Source organism: Melospiza melodia, chromosome 2 (genome assembly GCF_035770615.1).
Source record: "Melospiza melodia melodia isolate bMelMel2 chromosome 2, bMelMel2.pri, whole genome shotgun sequence".
Taxonomy (NCBI): Eukaryota; Metazoa; Chordata; class Aves; order Passeriformes; family Passerellidae; genus Melospiza; species Melospiza melodia.
Genome location: NC_086195.1, coordinates 85,956,132 through 85,979,970, shown reverse-complemented (window position 1 = coordinate 85,979,970; position 23,839 = coordinate 85,956,132). Strand labels below are relative to the sequence as shown.

Sequence of the window (23,839 nt, the reverse complement as noted above, 5' to 3'; positions counted from 1 at the left end):
CAGCAGCACTTTAAAATGGAAATTTCTTCAGAATTTAATTGAAAATCTCTATGGCAGCCTAAACCTCTCCTCTCTGAAGACATGAAAGAGAGCTGTGATGCCTCACTGCTGCCTTCATGGTTAACATGAGTCTAGTCGCTTCAGATTTAGCTGGGCAGCAGCATGTTATTGTAGTGCCACACACAGCCTGCTTCCCTGTCAGCAGAAGTATTTAATGGGGTAAAGACTTAATGGAACTTCTTGCTGCCTTCTGTCACATTGCAATTCCAGTGGAGCCATTCCAGGTTTGAACATGTCAGTGTCTGAAACAAAGCTTGGCCAAAATTTTGACCAAGCTTTACTGAGATTTCAATGGCATCCTCAGTGGAGCATACATCACATACAATTGTATTTTTTCCTCACAGATGCACATGTGTATTACATATACATGGACATAGGATATATTCAGCATATGAAGAGATTATTCATACTAATGCCATTGAATAGTAACATGCACATCCTTCACATTTTTGATACATCTGCTTGTGTTTGTAAGCTTTCCTTTATTACTCATAGTAATGTGAACACTCCAAAGAGTCACTAAAAATGTGACATGTTAAACATAACCATTCCCATATCAGATTACTCAATGTTCATTCCCAGCTTCCATAAATTGCAGGTGGTGTGACTGCACATGTACACTTTCTTGTACTGTTTCCACTTTCATGTTTCTCAGCTCAGCCCCTCCAGTGTTGAGTTAAATCAGCATGAAATAAATTCAGCTCAGCACATGCAATCTGGCTCACAGGTGTGAAGTGCTTGTGCAGCAAAAGGGATACTCTCTCAAAGTTACTTGGTATAAGTACTAAAAATTTCAAACTGTGCCTCTCTCATATTTTTTCTTTACTCTTTCTTACCCTGAATGTCCTCAACATGGCAGCAAGTTGTTCCTCATGCTTTTCCTAGATTTTTTCAGTCATCAGCTAACATAGTCAGCATTTATTTATTTTCATTTTTAAGCAATAATACTGCAGCAACTCTCCCACAACTAAAACATCACATACCCATTGCTCATCTGAACTGCAGGTATGTTCTTTATAGACTAGCTGAAACTGTGTTCCTATTGAATGGACTGCCAGCACGCTTGTCCATGAGAATTACTGCTCAGATCCTCCATGCTAATGACTTCAAAGCTTAAAAGCAAGAAATGATGCCTCTGTCCTCATCCATCCCTTGCCTCCTTTATGTTTTTAATTTCCCTGCCCTCCCCTTTTTTTTATTTGCCCCAGTTGCTTTGCCAAGGAATTGTTTGCAGCAGTTTAACACCCGAGTAATGAAAAAGGCACTGTAGTGAATCTGTACACTGCAAAAAATCAGGAAAAATGTGTATGATTAATTATATTCTTAATGACTTTTATTTGTTTTTTAGTGTATGGAAATTTTAACAGATTATTTTTAGCAATCATCTCTGTGGGCAAACTTCATATTCTGACATGACTGATCCTGCAACTCGGCCTATAAAGTAGAAATGTTTAGAATACTTAGAAGAGATAGGGAAATACAGACCTCTTTAGTGTTTTGGTAATGTTTCGGAATGCTAGATAATTTCCATTTTATTAATAAATTAGTTTTGTTTTCTACAAAAATAATTGAATATGTAAAAGAAAGCCAAAAGCAGAACAACAATGTCTTTAATTGTTGTTTCTGCATTTGGTAGTCTATTTAATATACATTTGACATGCATGTCACCAGAGTTTTATGTTTAGGAATCTCCCTTTAACTGTGAAATCTCAAATAAGCTAAAATTAAATCGTATTAACAAAGGCTGATCTAGATTTAGAGCTTTCAAAGTATGTATAGAGGCTGTAACATATTGTTTGGCACTAAAGACATGCACTAACTATATTTGCTAAAAAAATACTGGGGGTTTGTGCCTGCCTGTATGTTTACATACTTTTTGAGAGAATACTTGTGTATATAATATATAGAATTGCCATCTGTATATTATATAACACATCTGTGTCTGTGTTTGTGAAAATGTGTTAATATGTGCTTATATTTCTGCAGCTTAATAGTATGAAAGATAAATATTATACTTATTTTGAGTATTATAACCCTGTTTATGTACAGAGCTCGCTAATATGTGGTATTTAGTTCTTAGTTTGTCCTCACATTGGTATGATGTGATATTATATGCCTGTTTTCTCTGGTGGTAAAAAGTAACACACCTCAAAGATCTCAAGGAATATTTATCATATGCACCAATTAAAACTATGATATGAAAATTAAGTTCCTAGAGCTGTGTCTCTGGTCAGCTTGACTGAAAGGAAGTTTGAAGCTACATGTGTTTTTACAACTTCTGTGGCTACTGCTTCCTCCAGCAATGTCCAAATTGCCTCGATTCCTTTGGTTCAGACTTATGTCTGCTTTATTGATGTGGTAATCTCAGTAAAAGTTGTCTCTGTCTATCCAAGGCAGAGACATCCTACTTCTCGTGCATGTGTCCAGACTTCAAGTTTGTCCACATTTGAAAGGATTCGTCAGTTTGGACAAACTACCCTAATGAACATGTGCATGCCTAGCAAAGCAGTTCATTTGCTGATGTAGTAGAATGATTTCTCTAAAAAAATTAGCTATACAAGTGAAGAGACTTTTCTGTTGATGCAATAATACATCATTAAAAGTTCTGCCAGAGTAACTATGTCTGTTGGGAAAAAATTCCCCTGAACCAACATAGCTTTGCCAGCAAATTTTTAATTGGAGAGCTAGCTTTTAAAACAGCAAGAGAATTAGCAAGTCCCAAAAAAACACTGCTTGCTGAAGAGAGACTATGTAGGAGAAATATCACTTTACTTGCCCTGTTCTTAAACTCTTGTCACAGGCGTTGACTACCGGTCTCTGTGGGAGACCATTTGGGCTAGTGCCCTTCAGTCTGTGTCAGAATGGCCACATTACTGTTAAGCATGTGCCAAAATATTTGCAGGATCATGTTTCTTGTACAGCTTTTCAATAGGAGCAGTATTTTTTAGTTCTATGATGGTGTTTATAAAAGGTACTGCAGTAAAAACATAAAAGCAGGCTTACATTAACTAGCCTTTTTAAAATTTTGGGGTAGGTTTTATTCTTCAGCTCTTCAAGGGTGTCAATTCTATTTATTTTGGTTTGGCCACAAAACAGTACCCTTGTGGCTGTACCCTTTAGGCTTCAGTGACAGTGGCTAGAGCGACTAAGAGTGCAAATCACTTTCTAAGAATGCTTCTGCAGTCCAAAGGTGTGCTGTAATTCCTTGTATGAACCGAGCATTGTTTAATACATGTCCTTGTCTGAAGTGTTAAATCTTAGCCTGTATGTCATCACTTTGGTGCTTGTACTTTTGCCATTGTTAGGACAGAGAAAAAGACTAATGCTAATCTGCTGTTAAGGTTGTATGAGGTCTTTCTCTTGGCAATGGGAGTAAACTCCAGCTGGAGATGCAGAGTAAACAAGTAGAACAGAAAAGGAGAAAAGCTGCTTAGAAAGTTGGTGCAGCTCCCTTCTGCTCACAGGGTCCTGGGTTGAGGACCCTGGCAATGGGCAGGCAGCATGTGGGTCATTGCCCTGCGTTCTGCCGATTTTAAAATGAAAATTACCCATGCCAAGTGGAATTTTTAGTCTTGGGATTTCTTGGTTGGTGTGGAGGAGAAGCCAAGCCTAGCCTGTACGTTTTGCTTAAAGTTTTAAAGCTGAACCTGTGTCTCGGCTATCCTTTTACATCTATTGTCTGTGTTGTCCTGGGGTCATTTTCCACAGTTGGGTTTCTCATGGCAGGATTTCCACACCACCAAAATTGTTTAAGCTCTTGTTAGGGAGCGATTTTTCCCATTTTTTCTGAATAAATTTTTGGCTATTCAATTTTAGGGCAATATTTTTGATCTGCTTTTTAGGAAATCATCCCTTTTGTGTGTTTTATGTGCAGCATACAAGGAAGCCAGTAGATGGCAATAGCAGACCAGCATAGTTAAGCCAACACAAATTTAACTCTAGGTACAAGGTTCCCATGGTTTTAAACAGGAAACATGATTTAAATAATTCTAAATAAGATGAAAGAAGCATTGTTTTAGCAAAAAAGAATAAAATATTAAATTCTACACTTGCAGAGGAGTTATCAAGAAAAAGTTAAATTTGCAGTTAGTTCCTAACTCCCCTTTAAGTGGTTGGTACCTGGAAATGTGTTGAACTGCTATTCTGAATTTAGAATTAGAAACTGTCATCAGTATTGGAAATATATGCTACACTCTTATTGAAGCCCAAAATGGCCTTTTCCCTTCATAGAGCAAAAATTTGAAAATCATTGCAACAGTTTTCGCGCAGTTACACTTTCTCTGTCAAGATTTTTTCCCCAAAATTTTATGTAATTCAGCTAAATTATATTTCTACCGTCTGTTAGTGCAGCACAGAAGGGTTAGGGAAAAGAACACATTTTCTTTGTTCCTATGCACATGATTTTGCAGATGATAAACTAAACTTGAAAGATCCATAGTCCTTAAGTAATATCACCAGCACAATTTCCTGGACACAATGTTGAGTTCATTTTCATTTTGACTTTAATTGGTGCAATTTTAAACCAAATAGTTTTGTACTGTTATCTTTTTGAGCATGAGGTGTAAGTTGAAATGATAAACAATGTTATTCATGGCTCTGAGTAGTCCTACTCTCCAAGGTTAACGCATTTTTAGAAATGAATTACCATGATTGATGGGGTATCAAAACCTGATTCTTTTCATCTTTACACATTCCATGATTATGAAGCAGTCTAATTGAAGACTCGTGTAGTCTGTCTAGCCTGCTCCTTGTGATGGTTGCACTGCATTTAATTTTTTAAAAATTATTATTTTTGAACTTCTCAGTTTAATTGCAAAAGATAATATTCTATTACTGGTATGTGCAACTTAAAAGGGCACTACTGTCTTTGGAGGTAACGAGATATTTCAGACTTTTAAATGAATGCATTATGCATTAACTAATGGATTTGCAAACCCCGTTTTAGTTTGAATAAATTGGCTTCTAATTTGGCAAGACTAAATCTAGAATTAGTATATTTTTCTTTTATTTCTTTATTTTTTTTTCCTTTTTCCTGTGCGGTACATAGCTTTAGGATGTTAGATAAGAGTGAAAGTGAAAAGAGTAAATATGCACTAAATAAGGAACAGCTTGCTCTGGAGTCTGAATTCTCTAGCCTAATGTCGATCCACTGAGTTGCCCCATTTCTCTCTGCTCAGCTGGACCACGGGTTTACCATCAAGAGATCAGGGTCTTTGGACTACTACCAACAACCAGGAATGTATTGGATAAGGTATGAGATGGTGCAGCGCCAACAGTCAGTGTTTCCATGGCAACGTGCTGGCAGTCTCCATTAACCAGTTCCTTCAGTGGATAAACATGCTTTTTGATTTGTTATCCGGTCCATATGCTGCTTTATCAGTTTCGTTTTAATCTTGATTGAGATGCCACACCCCCTCATTCCCTTTCTTCACCCATCCCTCACACCCACATTGCCAGCTTTCTCTTCATTGCACATGCTCAGTATCAATCTCCCCTGTAGTTAAAAGGACAGTGTATATAGAAAATCTACAGATATGCTGAAGTACGCACCCTCCCCCTCCCTTCTGCTTGTTAAGGCATCTGCTTCCCCTGTGCTCCTGTTTCAAAACACACGGAGCAGCAACAGTCCCTCAGCATATATTTTCCTCTTTTTCCATATAAGATGTGGAGCTATATACTGTCATTTTAAACCCACTAAACACAATCCTTACCTTAGATTGAACAATGCATTTGCATAACGCGGGCATAGAAACTCTCCCAAGTTCACTGAAATACAATGCATTGTATGTGCTGGTAAGCTTGTGTTTCTAACAATGCATTCCTTCTCTTTTCTTTTTAAAACCCTCTGATACCTATTTATTTTGGTTTGATTTTTTTTTAAATATTGCATGAGTCTCTTGAATATATTTATCTTCATTGTGTAACTGTGCCAGGGTTGTTGTTAGCTGGCTTAACCTGTATGATAAAATGGGGCTCTGGGCGGGAGGGGCTTATTCTGGAGCGGGGGCAAGGTGGTTTCCAGGTCTGATAGCCCACGAGAGGCCCACCCACCTCCTCAATAAATCCAGAGTACTGGAGTTCCCATCAAGTGGTTACTTGCTGTCTTTTTCCTTATTACTCACAAGACTTGCATTTTGGTAACTGGAGAAATTTTATAAGTTTACTGTGAGGCCTGTGTTTTCTAACGCTGCCTTTAAGAACTTGTCTGTGAGGGGTTTGTAAAATCTCAGCAAAGTAACCACCTTAGCAAAACAGCAGAGATGGTCACTGTAAGTGTTCCCACTAAGTAAAACTCCCACCCTGGATCATTTCACCAAGTGCATGGATCGAGCTGCAGCACGCTTTCCATAAAACCTAACGGTTCCCTGAGCACACACTGAGGGCTAAGTAGTTTCTGATATGGATGTTCTGGGGAAAGAAAAACGAAACAAACCCGAACTCAAAAATAAGCCTATTTTCAGGCAAAAAAGTAGAAAATCAATCCTATTCATGAGTTGAACGCTGGCTAGAAAAAATTGAGAAAGACTCTCACTCTCATTGCTGGAGTGCAGTAGTACCTGTAATTCATCTAATTCCACCCTCTTGCACTTGTAGTGTTGGCTACAAACCCACTGTGACCTGCAAGGGCAGAACAAAACCTGCTGATCTGTCTTGTCACTTGGCCTCCTTCTTCGTGCTCCTTGGTTTTGGAGAAGGGGGAATGGGACCTAAGTGCCCAGCTTTAGATGACTGTGGGTTTGATAGTATTAGAGGAATTTTTTGTCAAGCAGAACTTTGATGAAGAGTTGCAAATTTAATGCTTGGTCTGTAAAATGGTGGGGAAGATCACATGAGCTTTATTTATCTTCCTGGAGGTTAATTGCTATCCATGGTCAGTTTACACTCTTTCTCTGATTTGCATTTTTTATTTTATATTAAAAAAAAAAAAAAACAAGCAATGAAAGTCTTTCCATTTGCTATACACAATATTTGGATCTTTTAAAACCCTTGTTTCAGGGGGAGCAGATCACCAGAAACAGGAGCCTGTGAGAAAAGTGAACATCTCAGACTGGCCTTGACTCAGTTTAGCTGCATAGCCCAGGTTTTGAAACAAACCATATGCATTTTTGGAGAGGTAGGGGGGAAGGCTCTAAGTCTGCAACTTGGTAAATAAATAAAGCTATTAAAAAAAAAAGGTCATTTGACTAAAGCACTAGTAATGGCTGCCATCAGCATACAAAATGACCCATCCCTGAATAATGGGCTGGAGCAGATGGGCGATAATCTCTCTTATTCATACATAAACTCTGCTCTGTTTTCCAGCTGGGGGCAGTAACAACAATGTTTATAATTAGGGTTTTCTAAACTGTGCACCTAGTGTGGAAAGGCAAACTGTGGCAAATTTCCTAGGCGCTGATGCTTAATTAGGAAATCCTCTGCGAGGAGGTACAGTGGCCCAAGCACTGCCGTGTGTTTGGGCCTCTCTCATCTCCCAGAAACATGCAGCTGTTGTCGTGACCAACATTTTCATCTAAATAAAACCATTTTGATATAGTAAGTGTTTAGTTTTTAGTAGCGCAGATGTAAAGTATATGAAAAGGTTCATCAATTCATGTCTATAAACAAATTTATCACAGGCGCATGAAAATTAATCTGAATTCACAAGTACAGAGAAAAATGAAGCCATGTCTCAAGGAAAATGTAATGCTCCCTTTGTTAGCGTTAAACTACTCATTTCTTCTGCGCTCCTCTTTCAGTTTTTATCTTTATTTTCTTGAAGTCTTCTAAAATAATTTCAAAATGGCACTATTTCCTCCTTCAACAACCAGAAAACTTGTCCTTTCTCTGTCTAAAAGACTTCTGTTTTCAAAATCCTTCAAAATCCTAATTTCTGAGTGTATTCTGTATCTTCTTTTATTCCCTTTCAGTGGGATAATACATGCAGAAGTGACGTGATTTTTTACATACAGCAGGAGCTGTTGTAGCTGGCATGAGGTATAATGCCTGGAAAATCTTTCACAGTTCCTTGAATATGAGGATCTGGGAAAACACAGGGCCCAAATCAGAAAAATCATTTGGACCGCAGACTAATACGTTTTAAAACCAATCCACCAAATGCTGTTGGAACTTCAGCCCTGCAATCAGAAGTGCAGTAAAGGCCAAAGCAGCATCAATCGGGGACAAGTCTTGGAGGTCCAGTTAAAAACCTGAAGATTGGGCAGATTCAGAAAAGCAAAGGAGCACCAGAGTGGTTGCATCCAACAGAAAATTAGTAGAAAATGTCAGTATGTGTAGTAGTACATATATTATATTAGTATAGAATATTAGGGTGTGTTATTTTCTATATATCCAAGACACTCAAGCAAAGCAAAATGGGCAAAATAAAATCCAGGAAGTGTATGGAAAAGTCATTAATGATCTGTCTATATGATGAGAATAGAAAGGAGATGAGTTACATTGGATACTTAACAAAATTATCAATCTAGTCAATATTAAATACAGTTCTCACTGTATTTAAAAATTTAAAAATACAGTTCTCACTGTCACAGTTAAAAATATATCTAAATAGCTCATTTGAAAACCCATAATTCCATCCTCTCTGTTTGGTTCCTAGTTCACATTACTTTGCATCTGTCAAGTTACTTACACCTGTCCCAAGTGGATACAACACACTTTCAAGTCAAAAGTTGCAGCCAGACATCTTGGTAATGGGACAAGGAAGCTGGGAATCAGGCTTGCTATCTGTAAAGTGCCATTTTTAATAACATAAAACCCTCTGTAAACTGAATATTGGTAAATACAGGCAGATACCTAAAATAATTTAAAATATCTTCTCCCGATCTTCGAGTAAAAAACTCACAACTGATTTACAAACTATAAATAAAATTCACTCATGCAAACAACTTGGCACTAACTCTCTTCCACATGTAATTGAAACCAGCTGAGGAATTGTGTGTCTAAAAAGGGGGATGTCAAAGAGTAAACACAAACTTAAACACAGCAATATGAATTCAACAGTTATGTATACAGAATACTTGTCTTTGTGTTCACTCACCAATACAGTACAAAGCATATATCGAATTGATTTGGTTTTCTTTCTTTTTTACTTTCATTTTAGCTAAATTTCATGCTGGAAGTTACATGGTGTGCTAAAGCATCAGGCTTTTGTATTTGGAGGTCTGGGTTCAAATCCACTCGATTAATTTGTCCCCTCGATGTGGTCATTTGCACGTCTCCAAATCACCGTGTAACTTGACTTGGTTGTACCTCGTGCCTGAGGGACTAAAAATACGATGAGTGTCTTGCTCCTGGACTGAGGTGGATTGCTAAATTTGAAGTACTCTCAAGAAAGTGTCTTGATTCATCAATCAATCACACTTATATATATATATATATATAAATATATATAGTGTATATAATATATATAAATATATATAGTGTATATAATATATATATATATATATATATATATAACCTGAGAAACCCATGGAAAAGAAATTTTTAAAAAGATGAGACTGAAGGGCTGCCTGGCTTGTGCACAAGCAATGTTTAATGGTCATTTTTACAGCAAGGAAACCTGTCAGTGTATAAAGGTCACTGGCCAGAAGTGTAAGGAAATAATATAAACTTATCTAGGTGTGAGCTTTTAAATGTGTGTATAAATCCATGGATATAAAAGAATGTACTGGAAGAAAAAATACCAGTGTTTCAATACGTAGATTCATCTAATTCCACACGCTAAACAAAGCTTCACAAAAATTGCTAACAAATTGCAATATGCTCCTTCAGAATAAAAACAAGCAAAGGGAAGGGTTTCTTGGATTAATGCGTGAACAGCTGCATCTCCAGTTTAGTCTCCTGGCTGGTATGAATAATGTATGGACTAAGAGGCAAAATGCACATTAATGTTCTTTTATTAATGAAACTAATATATATCTATATTTGGTGGCCAGCAGTAAATTAAGACAAGTGAAAAGAATAAAAGTCACTGCTCACTTCCATAAAATTCAGTTACTTTAATCCAGTAATTACTGATCTGACAGAAAATATCAGCCCACAGCTAAAATAAGGCTCTTCCCATTGCAAATCCACCACATATATCAAAGTGGTTGTAGTTTTTGAAAATCTGTTCATAAATACACTGTGCAGTGTTTTCTAAGATAAAAAATAGGTTTGCATGGCTCATGAGTCCTGTAACTTCAAGTATTAGAAATCAGGATGAAGACACTCTTTAAGGAAAAATCCTGGAAAAATGCTAACTGCGCCTTAATATGTCAATGACAGAAACAATGATTTCAAAATAATGCTCTGTTACTACAAATTAGATGCATTTCCAAGAATGGCTTGGTAACCATTTGGTGCTGGGTGTCAGGATTACTAAATGTTGATGCAAAATACATTAGTTCTTAATGAAGTACTTCGGACCCATCACCACCAAATTATTAGAGGCAATCCACTTGGATGAGAAGCTCTACATTTTCTCATATGGATTCCAGGAGGGCAGCTGCATATCTTAAATAAGAATGCTGTCTTTACATTTTTGATGCCATTACTCTCATGTAGTGCTCCAAGTTCTCAATCTCTAACCTAGAGCCGGGAAAAATAAAATGTCAAAATGTGATAATAAAAATCTGGGATTTGCAGCCCTGTGAAGCATAAGTGCACTTGAGATCCTCCTATTGTTTATTGAAAGAGTACCTTGAAGTAGAAATGCCCTGGAAATCCATAATGGACTGGTTCATACACCGGCGAACCACCCAGATGAGCAGCAGGTGAAAGAGCACATCTGTTAAACCAAGGCAATAAGAGGCCTTTGTTACCAATAATAATGAAAAAGCTGATTTTTGGAGTATGTCCATGTGCACAAGGAAGTACAGTAGGTGAAAATCACCTTTACAAAACACATGCAGTCAATACTCTTGTGTATCTATCTTACCATCTTCTCTGCATTCCAAAGGATGGATTTATCATATTTTGAAATTCTTTCAAGGTAAAAAGTAACCGCAACATCATTAAATGAAAAAGAGCATTTTTGCAGAAGGCAGAGACACAATATCATCAGCAGTGTATTACACACTGGAAGTGTCCAATGTCAATGGAACATTGGGCAAAATGAGCCTTTTCTTGCAAGTGCTAAAGGGCCTGAGCACTCTGTGGCTAGAAGTGCCCCATTTCATAGTTTTGACATGGTAAACACCAAACATTAGAATATGACCTGTGTATTTTTGCTCTCACTAGATAAATACTGACCTCTTTGACTCTCTGTGGCTTTGTAACTTTTTATTCAATAAACTCTTTGGGTGAGAAAGGCTCTGGATGTCTCTCAACCCAGGAGAATAACCACAATAATGCCCCATACTCTAGAAATATGTCTTTACAAAGACTGATTAGATCAAATCCAGGGCAAAGACTGGATAAAAATGTAAAGAAATTAACAAAATATCTCAGGAAGTTTCTGAAGGGTTTGGAAGCCAGAAATATTTGGCCCTACAAACTACAGCAGCATAAGGTGCTAGTTGAGGTGTGAGACCGTCATGGGGTTTTTGCTTAATATCTTTTATTATTGAGGGAGTGCTTTTATGTATATTTAAACAATAGATTTAAAGAAGAGTCTCTAAAGCTTTTCCAACAATCATAGAAATATAATATCTTGGGGTTTATTTCTACAGACATCTTTGAAAAGATGTTCTGGTACCTACTTATCTTTGTTCTTTATAAAAAGCAATATCCCAAAACCCCAGTTTTCTTATACATTCCCTTATGTGTCAGTGATCTAAATTTAAATACCTTCAGGTTTTGCATATACATTTGCCATTCCCATATAGTAGGTTTTAAAAATAAATTCTCAATTTAATACAAGTATTTTTATGTATTCAACAAGAAATGTTTAAATTTCTCAGGGGAGAGTATCTGTTACCACAGGATGATGTGATGTGGTTTAAACTTTAAATAAATGCTTATTTCCTGTAAGCATAAAAAATATCCTTTAAATGGAAATCTGTATTTTATAGAGCAGTAATATATGCCATTCTTTTCAATTTTCACACAAAATTACATACTGTAAGCAGTATATTCACTGTGTGTAAAAGATCTAGGTATTCTTCTGTTTCACATTAAAAATAATCAAAAACTGAATTGGTTCAAGGCTAAGAAAGATAGAAGGCATTGAAAATACTAATTAGAGCTCTTAACCAAAAGATAGCAGTAAACAAAAAAATGGCAGATGCAAAGTGTTGGATTTTGTAGCAATTATTATTTAAAATATAGGAATGAACTTATCAAAATGGATCACTTTACCCTTTTAAAGTAGTGCTATATGGTTTCTAGACACAAAAAAAAAATCATTCAGCAATATAGCCTAACTAAATCCATTTGCTATAATAGTTCTGTACTCCTGTCCATCTTTCTGTCTCTGTTACATCATTATTGAATGCTGGTTGCATTATTTGAAAGCCTGGATTGCTATAATGCTATTCTGCACCAGTATGATGGATTTAGTTTTCATTTTAGTCTCAACAATATGTTGGCTATAAATACATCTCTGCTCTCCTGTGAGGCTCACACTGTAACTGGTAAATTTTCTAGAGGAATCAGTCATGCATATCTTAAGAGAACACAATAAATTCTTTGAAGCAGAATAACCTTTTGGCTGCATTCCTTTAAATAGACCTTTTCATTATAGGGACAAATTTTTCAAGCCTTATGAGTGAAACCTATTTAGTTCTCAAAGTTATCTTTTTCCAGTGCCATGATCAGATACTTAGTTGCATTTTGTAAGTCATTTTACTGGTCACCTGCCTTTTCCCATTTTGCTTTTTCCAAAACAGTCATGGGTTGGGATTTAAGGGGGCAGCCCTGCTTCAGAAGCAGCTAACCATGTGTCAAAATGCTCTTGCTGAATCAAGGCCATCCTGTTGAATTTATAAATTTACAGTGATTTCAGAGACTGCAGTCTAAGATTTCATAATCAAGAAGAGAGCAAAACCCAGTACTGTGCTTGAAGCTGGTAGTCAGACTAGGGCTACCCTTACTTGGGTTGAAGTTTCACCTCGTAAATGTGCCAGAAAAGCAGAAGAAAGAATGTGGCTGGGAGTTACTTATTAAGAATTGCTTTCTCAATATGGCAGAATGATCAAAAATTAATGGCCATCAAGTAAATATTGCTCTTTCCCATTCCTGGATACCTTAGCTAAACATGGATAAAATTAGCAGAGTATTGAGTTCAGTAGACCTTGGTTAACAGGAAGAGACAATGTGGTCAGGCTGAACAGGTCTTTCCGTCAGAGCTCTTCAGCGTTCTCCCTAAGAACATCCATTGAGCGGCATGATGTGTCAAGGAGCTGGGCTAGCTCCCTTCGGTGTTTGTTTTTCTCTCTTGTCTGACAACTTCATCACAATCCATCTTTGTTAGCTGATTGCACTGACTTGAACACGGGTGAGTGTGTATCAGCCTTCATTAGGTCAAATCAAAGACAAGTGTACATCTCTGCCTTGCCTGTAGAAACAGATTTATACTTTGAGAAGGATGGGGGGAAGGTCACTTGGTATTTGGCTTGAAATTTGATCCTGTTAAAGGATGAAATTAATAACATCCAGAAGTAGAACATATGGCATCCATATATATGGCATTGTATCTGCTTGATGATGTCACGCTACCTCTTAAGGTTTGGGAAATGCACTTTTTAAAGTGTTTAGCTGTGTTGTGGGCTCAACCTTTCAGACCTGACTGAGACAGAGCAGGCTTAATTTGGTCTGAACATTTATTATCCCTGGTATTTGCAAGCCACGTAAAACCTCATGGTTTTCATTATCTTTGCGTTTCACACACAGCCTAATTTCATTTATTCTTATTTTATGCCCCTGCCAGACCACCGCTCTTGATAAGGAGAGGCAGGTTTTCCGACGAAGACGCAACCAGGATGTGAGGGGACGTTTTAAGGCTCAGCAAGCTCCACCCGAACTCAACTCCGAATCGGAAGACTATTCACCAAGCTCCTCCGAGACTGTTCGCTCACCTAACTCACCCTTTTAATAAAACACTTTTTCTCAAAAGCCTTGGCTTTAACCCTTTGAGACCCTGAAACTACTTCAGGCCTGTGTGGAGTGAATACAGCTGATCTACCCAGCAATAAAAGCTGGGATGGTGGAACGCAAAAGGGTGCTCACAGAATCTTTGTAAGAATAATTTCCTAATTGATTGAAATACTTGTTCTCTGTTTAGATTGCAACTTGCTGCTAATAAGATCCTCAAAGGGTTAAGGCTATTTTGCTTTTTTATTTAAGGATAGAAGCAGTGAATGTTTTCATCAGTGGAGCTAGGAACTGCAGTATGTAATTTTAGTACATGTTAACCCTCTGAGTAAATGATCACCTTAAATCTTGACAACCCGTATTAGGGTTTTATTCTGGCTTTTTTGCTTTTATACGCACATATCTTTTATAGTATCCTGGAGTTCCTTGCCTGTTTCTGGCCAAAAATATATCAATTGTATTATTGCTTAGGAATTATAAATATAGGCTTAAAAATGAAAATAAAATTAAGCAAACGGTATCTTCTGCAGCAGCTCATTCCAAACCTGCATTGTATTTCCACATGGAGTGACTGTTATTGGAGGATATGATGCAGGGCTAAATGGGAAATTCAGTTTAGGTCATTCTCATGTTTTACAGAAGATGACATGATGATGGCCACAAAAGATTGCTTCCATATAGTTTGCTGCTAATGATAATGTCGAGTTTTGGGAAATTGCTTGAGGACACGTTCTGCCGTGTAATAGTGTGTAATGATTTAGTTGAGAAGGTCCTGGTTCCTTTGCATCACATTCAGGAATGCGGAGGCATCCTCTGAGCATGACCTGGTTATTCTGGCAGAGCCATTTAAAAATATTAACACTGATGAGCATTGCCCTTTAAATAGCTAGAGTACTTCTAAATCGGGGAAAATACAAGTAATTTAATATATATGTAAAGCCTAAACAGAATTAGCAGAAGTTTTGTCTTTTGAATGGAGAAACTAAAAATGATTCACCCGTTTTATTTGCAATATTTAATAAAATGGGCATTTACACAGAGTATATATATATATATTACTGGTTTGTTAAAACCTCTAGACAACATTATAGCTTTTTATTTGACCATTATCATAAAGTTGGCTTCCACAGAAATATTACAGTGTGTAGACTTTTGCTTCAGATGTGATAATTTGAAAAAAAAGAAAAAGGATGGCTCAGAATTTCACTTGAATGAAAGAAAGAACTTTTCAAAATCATGTTCTAAAATAAAAAACATTGTGAAATTTATAGTTTCTCTTATTGCTCATATAAAATTGAAGTTTTCTTCTCTAAAGTTAAAGTTTTCTCACAGTGTTTTTTAAAATTCATGTGGTTTCCTCTCTCTCTTTCTCTCTCTTTCTCTTTCTCTCTCTTTCTCTCTCTCCTCCTCAACCTTGCCCTTTATCTTACCTTTATTCTTTCTTCCTTCCTTTTTCTTTCCTGTTACACAGCCAGAAGTATCAATATACCACCCAAAATGACATGCAAGTATTCTCAGCTTTCTGGGAAGTATAAATAAATCTTTCAGGAGCAGGGCAAGTTGCCCACAGTATCACTCCCGTTCTGAGTGGTGTTTGTTCACGGAACTGTCCGTACGAGCAGTGGTGGCAGCCAATGTAGACCTTCAGCTGGTGGGGGCTAGTGTAAAGCTCTTTGCACTTCTAGGTGGAAGTATCAGTTGAACTGTAGTTCAAGAAACATTGGAATTCTGTTTCTCCATCCTACGGAGTGCATCTTTCATTGCCTGAGACGTGAAAAATTATATATTGAAAGCTCTGAAGACTTTAAACACAGGAATTTAATCTTGTGGATCTTCACACAAGTGGTATAAATATTTCTTTTTTTTCCTTTTTTTTTTTTTTTTTTAATCTACATGATACTGATGGTCTAGAAGTGAGGTATTTAGTAGAAACTAATTCTCCAGACTTCCTGGCAATACAGAGAGATAAGAATTCCAGGTTTGATTCATCTCACCTGACATGGGCACACATTTTAGGTGGGACTCATGCTATGATTAGCCTGTTGGTCTCACTCCATCAACTGTAGAAGGAACTGTTGGTAGAAGTTTACATCAGACACCAACTTCAGATTATGAGTTTACTAGAAAGTCATCTAAACCATAAGGAGACTGATCTCTGAATGCATGTCTGTGGACAGAAGGCCTGTGTAAGGCCTGAGTTGCTCTGTCTGGAACCTGAGTAACAACATTTTAAAGCAAGTGAAGCAAATAAGAGAACTCCACTGGGACAGGAGGTGAAGGGACAAAGGAACTACCATAAAAAACTTCTCAGATTTTAGGTTTTGGGAAAGGGTTCTGTGTGTCAGATCCTTCACTATAACCATCCAACCCTCAACTCATTGTGGAGAGAAGTTCCTCAGTAGATAGGGAGCAACCTCTGTCATCTTAATGGTTGTACATTTGTAACTTTTGAATGGGACAAGGATTTTTTTTTCCATAGGATCAAAATCTCAGTCAAGATAAAGCCTTCCTTGCCACTTACCTACCCTAATTTACAGTAGGTCAGAATCTGGCACAAGTTTGACCAGCACTGACCTTCCCACATTTTATCACAGTCTTCCCTTTAGAAGAGATACAGCTCAGTCATGTAAATGTAAGACATACATGTGGTAATAAAAAAGTGTCCATTAATACCACATGCTCCTTGACTATTGTGAAAATTTGGCAGTCTTAAACCAAAGGCCAATGTTCATTCTTCTTAATTAGAGAGGGAAGTCAGAAGAAAAAAATATGTTTCACCTTATGCATGAGAAATATTATTCAAAAACCCATCTGGGATTTTCCAATCACATTTTCTTTGCTTTGGAATACAGGGTTATCATTAAAATAAGATGTTTGGCTCCTTCATCTTAGACCATCTTGTATTACTTAAAATGTGTGTAAAAATAATCTTAGATCCTGAAAATCCTACTCATCCCCAACATCTTATGTTTCTGATTGTTGGTTCATGTTTTATGAACATAACTATAAAAATATTTCTTTAAGTTATTTTTAGGTTTGTGAGAGACTGGGTTTCAAATTGCTGATATCCTATATTAGGTTTCAAGGAAAGGTATCTGAATATTTGAACTGTTTCAAAAGTGTTTACAATGACGTTTTTAAATCTATCCATATACCCATAGATATATATTTTAATATATCCATATATATGTATATATATTTATGGTTTCATGGAAGTTATAATGGTTTAGGCTTGTTTGGCAGTGACTGCCATATTTTTTAGTCTAATCTCTGAATTCTTGGGGGTAAGTGAAGACAGAATATGTGGCCCTATAAATATTTCAAACACCAATGAAAAAAAGAAATCAAGCATAATAGACTATTTCTAATGTGAAAATCTGGGAGAGCATACCGTGGTCATTTTACTGTAATACAGACCAGTCCTTCTGACTTCTTTCCTCGTTTCCCTTTTGAATCATTGGCTGGTATTGCTGCTAAATGTGACAACAATTGTTTTAGTTAGCAGAGATGGATGGCAGTTGGGGTAGGCACCATCTATCACCGAGGAGATGGAGACGAGCACTTCCGAAGGGTGACTCAGGTCATCTAATGTTTGCTCTCTGGAGATGCCTGACAGCCTGATCTTAGAATTAGCAGGAAAGTAGAACAGGGTCACTTCCAGCTTAAGTCCTCTCAATTAAACATAAGCAGGGACAACGTGGACTCTAACCTGAGTGGGATATTCTAGTGAGCTTACATGCAGTGAGCAAACTTTGATGTGAAAATGAAAATGTAGTACGGGCTAATGCAGGATTAGCTAAAAGGGAGTGAGCTGGGAATTGTCTCATCTAGATGTATCTGTCTAAGAGTTGAGCATCTAATATAGGGCAGTAATCTAATCTTCCCATACAGGTGCTAGAGGCTGGTTTCTCTAACAGATAATTAAAATTCTACGATGGATTAATCACTCATGAGATGAGGTGCCTAGCCCAAACATATTTAGAATATGATTTATTAAGTCATGACATATAAATTAGTATTTCGGTGAGTTATAATTTTCACAGCATTAATGTACAAAAAATCCAGAATACTATGGTTCTACTCAGAGGGTTAACAGAAAAGCACTAGGCATGCTGATTACATTGGTGTATCCAAACTGCTTTGCTTTTTTAGCCAGTGTTTGCTGATTTTTTCAGAAAATTCTTGAAAAAATTCAAGTTTGAAATAATTTAAGTGTTGTTGTTTAAGGAATTTCTATAACCAAATTAATCTTATTTTTAGCTCAAGTTATCACAGGAATAATATGTATCATTGATGCAGTGTAATTCTGTAGTTACCAATTTTATTAATTCCACAAGTGATTCCAGAAATCTCTCTTTTTTTAAGTACTTATTATAGAGCTTACAATGGTGGCATAGGTGACTGAGACTGTCTTTCTTATTGGTAAACAAACAATATTGTAATTTCAAGAAAGTCCTAAGAATCAGCTTTTCAGTTTGGTAGTGTACTAGTTAGGGGAAAGCTATTTCATTACATGCATTGTGTAAATCATCTTTGTAGATGAAGATTGTTCATATTAATGAACACATTCTTTTTTCCTTGACATTGTAGCAGAAACTGTTTACTTGTTAATGAACAACCAATACATTAATTTGCTTCAGACTGTTAGAGGGGAAAGTGAGATTCCAGTCATTGACAATGTTATTGCTTTACAGTAGCCCTCATCTAATTAAATGTGGTGCATACTACAATAAGCAAAGCCAAACCTGTGAATAAACTCCTGAAAAAGCCTGGTGGGTCTTTATTCAGTTGGGTGCTTGCACACAGTAGCATGTGACAGCAGGAAGGCTTTCAAGAATTGTTGAAATGAAAGCGATATATCCACAAATAAGAGCTAAATTGCAATCCTTTCCCTATGGGGCATATATGTTTGAAAAGAAAAAATAAAGAAAAGAAAAGAAAAATTGGCTCAGAGGTTTGCAGTGGTACTATATTACCACAGGGCAAGTACATTAAATCATTGTTATTTGCTAGCCTGGGGTATATGTTGGAAAATGGCATCTTTTTTATTTAGTTTAGATTGTGGGCAGGGAGAGGTTTCCTAATATTATTGCAGTGCCTGCTAGTGCTGCCATGGTTAAGTCTGTGTTAGTATTTCCATTATAAACTCTTAGTCTCAAAGGTTTTTAATTTGATTGTAAAAATTTGCTTCAGGCAGAGACTTGGCATACAATTTTTCAGCTCAGAGCAGTTCTTTTCCTAAAATATGAGGGAAATCAGCTTGACCTCTTCAACATTTATTTTCTAAGTGTACACAAACATTTGTGGACACAAAGGCGGTTTTTATGCAGCTCATTTCAGATGTGTCACGTTCTCAAGCATGTCTCACAGGTCTTAACTACAAAGGTGACAGCTCAGAACTTTTGGGCATTTTGAAAACCAGGAGGAAAACTCAGTGATCAAGAGCAAAAATGTTCCACATGTGGAAGAGTTTTATTTTGACGTGACAATCATTTAAAGTTTGCACAGTAACGGGTATGTATACGCCCTGCTAAGTGCTCATATAATTCCAAAACCCATTAATTTAAGTAATTCCAAGTAGAAAATGCTAAATATGAATGTGTTGAATTTCCCTGTAAGACTGGGAAACAAAGCAGTTTTTTCTTTTGTTTTATAGTAGCACCATGGACAAAGCTGACAATACACCAGTTAAAGATGTCTGGGAAGAGAAGAATCAAAAGGACATGTTTTCTCTTGAGGGGAAAAAAATTGTCTGAATAATACAGAGTTGAAAGCTCACACTGAATAAGATAGGTATCAAAAGCAATTTAAAAAGCATAAGTATGGGACCATTTGAAAACTATAGAAGTGCAAGGGAGCCATGCAGTGTAGTGAATCCATGCGTGGAACCAATCACCTACTAATCTGGAGCAAATTTACAGCTACAAACAGGCATAATTAATACACAAATCAAACACACCCAGCAGCAGATGGAATTGAAATCCTAGTCCTTTTAGCAAACATAATGCAAACCTTTTCCTCATATATTCACTAAATGAGACCGTCTGTAGCTGTTTGAAGTAGTGTTGCATACAGGCTAGTGGGGAAATTAGGTGTTTAAAAAATGGCTGCAAATTAATTGTTTTTAATAGCAATTCTACCTCACTGGGACCTTTTAGGAAACAACAGCTTTTAAAAAGTGATGTCTATGCATTTTGTATTTGTGTGCGTATATACTTGGATAGCCCATGCCAAATCGCTTCAGTAAGAATTGAGTTGCTATACTGAGGTTTCATGTTGCCTGAAGTTTTCTGCCACAGGGGCCAGAGGAAGGGACAAAAGTCTCCGTGAAATAAAGAATTCATGGATTGATCCACCTGTAATGGAGATGTCTTCCTAATCTTTCTCTTAGTGATCATCTTGGGTGATAAACCACAGTGCTCAGTCATGTCCAGAAGTATTCTCCCTACCTGAGTAGGTGGGAAGGGGACACTGGATGGAGCTTGGCACCTGTTTTCTTGGCACCCACCTACAGTGCTGCACATTTGTCAAGCCATGCATAAATACCAGGTTGGAAAAATAACTGTTTGCACCAAATGACAGAACCAGAAAAAGCACATCAGTGGTGATTAGCCATGACGAGGGTAGACTGACATTTGGAAGATGGTTTCCAACCAACTTATCAGTCAGATTTTTGAGAGTTTTTCCAATGGAACCATTGGAACTGAGAAACTCCAAATGATTGTTAGGTGCTACTTGATCTGTTCATGAAAAACTTTCTTCTTGAGGTGTTTCTGATACGTCCTCATATGTGTTTCCTGATGTAGGAAGACTCTGGACACAAAAAGCCAGAAGACAGCTTTATTTCTGTGTGTCTAACAGATTTGAATGCTAGTGATGAATGCTAGTGATTCATACACATAGAATTTTAGGTGTCTTGAAAAGAAAGCTGTGATGAAAGAAGCTTAGCTTACTTATCTACAGTTACTCTCAGGAAGAACTGACATTACTACCACAACTGTTGCTGCTATTACTATTCTACTAACACCACCATTGCCCTTCAGAGGTAATTGCTTTGTTTAACCTGTGCATCTCCATTAGATGCCTGGAATGCTTCAAACCTGCCAGTAAGACCAGCGAGGTCTTACATGAGCATCCATAAATTTGTTTTCTTTTCAAACAGAATGCCCACAGCTATTGAAGCTGGGTTCCATCATATGATGAGGGTTTGAGCATTGGAAAGAGAGGTATTGGTAAATTGAAGGAGAAGATTATTTGTAAAGTGTAAATACAATGTCCAAGGGAATTCCTAGTGCTGTATCTCACAAAAGAGAGTGATAGATTTTTTTTTTCTTCAGCAAATTCAAGCATGTAGGAAAATGCAAATAAGCCCTTGAGAAATGAATTTCTGATAATCTGATGTTTATTGTTAATCTTAACAAGGTGTAATCTTTGTGACATTGCTTCATGGTAATAGAGAGATGAATTTAAGGTAATGTTAGATCTTGGCAAGTTTTGCCATTGCCAGTTAAGGGGTGGGAGGTATCAAATTGATTGACTGATACTAAAACAAGCAGTTCTGAAGAGGCATTTCCAGAGAGTTGATGTGAAAAAAAAAGGGAGGAGGGTAATTCTTGAGTATTTTCCACAGGCCAGTTTATCACTTGCCATTTGTGCTGATCTTTAGTGTCTTGTCAGAGGGAGAAAAAATTGCTCACATTAGTCCAAGGTTAAATATATAGCAAATATAACCTTTTTTTTTTTAATTTTATTGAGGAATTAACAATAAGATTTTATATTCTACGTGAAAAGAAATTGTTAAATGATTACTGTAGTGTGAAATTAAATAGCACTTTTCTCATGCCTGCTAAAAAGCCATCTAAGGAAGTGGTGGCCTTCAAAAAAGTTTCAAAGTTATTTAAATTTAGAAAAAATTTAAGATTTTTTTAAAACTCAGACAATGCTATGTATTTCATTGGTATAAAGGAATCTTTAATTTTCAAGGTAATAATTAAATAAGTTCTATATGCTACATATTCCTGCAAAAATAAGGAGGAAAGACAAATTTTTCAAAATGTGGGTGAATAGAAATTACATCTGATGTTATCACCTTAATTTATGAGATAGGTTTTTAAGTTGCTGCTTACTCTTACATAAAATATTTGCTCTAATTAGGCAATAAAAGAATAGAAAAGGAAAAATCACTTAATACTTCAGCTCTACCCTCAGCTTCTAATGAGTTCATATTTCTTGAGCAGAGAAGCATTACAATATATTTCAATTCAGTCATCACAAGCAAGCCACCACGGAGTTAGATCCAGCTGCATTCCTGAGAAGCTGTGCACAACCTTTAAAAATTAGTCATGCAGCCACATCCTAGCTTTCCCACATAAACCTCTGTACCCCGGTGAGTCTTGAAGAACATGATAATAAAAAAAGGATGTAACTATTCAGAAAATTCTCACTTCATGTGTTAATATCACAGCACAGGAGGTCAGTTTGGATAGAGGTATGGAAATCCAATACTGCCCAGCTGTGGATGGACAGGCTTTGTATCTGTGCCCTTCAACACAACACATACCAACTCTCATGAGAAATGTGAATGGTATTTGACAGTGGAAGCCTGCTAAATCCCTCTAATGATTGTAACTTTGATTGTAAATGGCTGGATTTTAGGAATTAGCTGGTGAATTAAGAAATAAAGGACTAGAGAATAATGCATTGCATAGCACTCTTTCATTTGTTCTGATAATTGATTTAATTTTAATTTTGTATTTCTTTCATTATCAGCAAGTGTGCTGATAATGTTTAAAAATTATGAGTAATAAAAATTACAAGATCCCACCAGGGCTCTCTGATTATTTTTGATGAAAGGCAGGAAAAGTGCTATTTTATCTGTTGATAAAAGCATGTATTTAACCCTACTTTCATTTACAAGCTAATTGTTGCAATTTAACCACTGGTTCATGGAATGATTCTTGATGCAGGACGTAGCTGCAGAACTAAAGAGTCTGTTAGATGTCTGTCTGTCTGTCTAGAATATTGATTATATTTTTTTTTTCCCCACAGGGATTATTATTTGACAACTGGTTTATAGGCATGTGGTACTTTCCCTTTTGGATTTTGTCATCCCAAAGAGTTTGTCCTCCATTTTACTGGCAGCACAAGATTTTGGCATGCCAAAATGAAGGCTAATGATTTGTGAACATAATAATGCTTCATGAACCTTCACTGTCAACCCTTTCCTCCCCTGCTCCTGTCCACACACCTCCAGCCTGTCCAGGCCACTTGTTTCTTTTTCCTTTCCTACACTTCACTTCTCTTGTGTGATGCAAATATTGTACATCTGTGTGTAAAACAGAGCAGGGAAACTGCTCCAGGGGAATAAAAAAGCTTTGCCCTGCATTAATTCTGTTCTGTTCATTGTTCCCATGCACCAGCATGCAAGGAAACGGGGTATAAAGAAACTGACTGCTGCAGTGGGAAGATGGAACTGCTTTCAACAGCAGTGGTGGCTTAAATAGCAAATGACAGTAAGGGTTAAGGGCTGAAAAGTGTGTGTTGTGTCTTTAGGGATTAAGTTCTACACTATTGTTCTTTATATGTGGACTTTCAAAGAATTTTTTTGTTTTGAATAAACTGAAACACAGTGGGGTGCTGTGAAAAAATACTACAGTTACAAAAGAAGAAAGACTTGGAGAAAGTTGGAGCACAGTATATTTAAATGTTGCGTACACTCAGTGGAAAGGGAAGTAAGTGGAGAGGAGGCATTGTGTGTTGCCTTCAAATT

At 36.8% G+C, this 23,839-nt stretch overlaps 1 protein-coding gene across 3 annotated transcripts in view; it reads left to right on the top strand.

Moving 5' to 3' along the window:
• DCLK1 (doublecortin like kinase 1) overlaps positions 1 to 23,458 on the top strand; it is a 237,122-nt gene extending 213,664 nt beyond the window's left edge. For 2 of the 3 annotated variants that reach the window (XM_063149170.1, XM_063149172.1), the window contains one exon: positions 13,907 to 23,458. In XM_063149170.1, the coding sequence (XP_063005240.1) occupies positions 13,907 to 14,071 (165 nt within the window). In that variant the 3' untranslated portion in view covers positions 14,072 to 23,458. Of the gene's footprint in view, positions 1 to 5,237; positions 5,312 to 13,906 lie in introns of all 3 variants that reach the window. The other variant, XM_063149171.1, reaches the window with a different exon arrangement.
• The last annotated feature ends 381 nt before the right edge of the window (positions 23,459 to 23,839 follow it).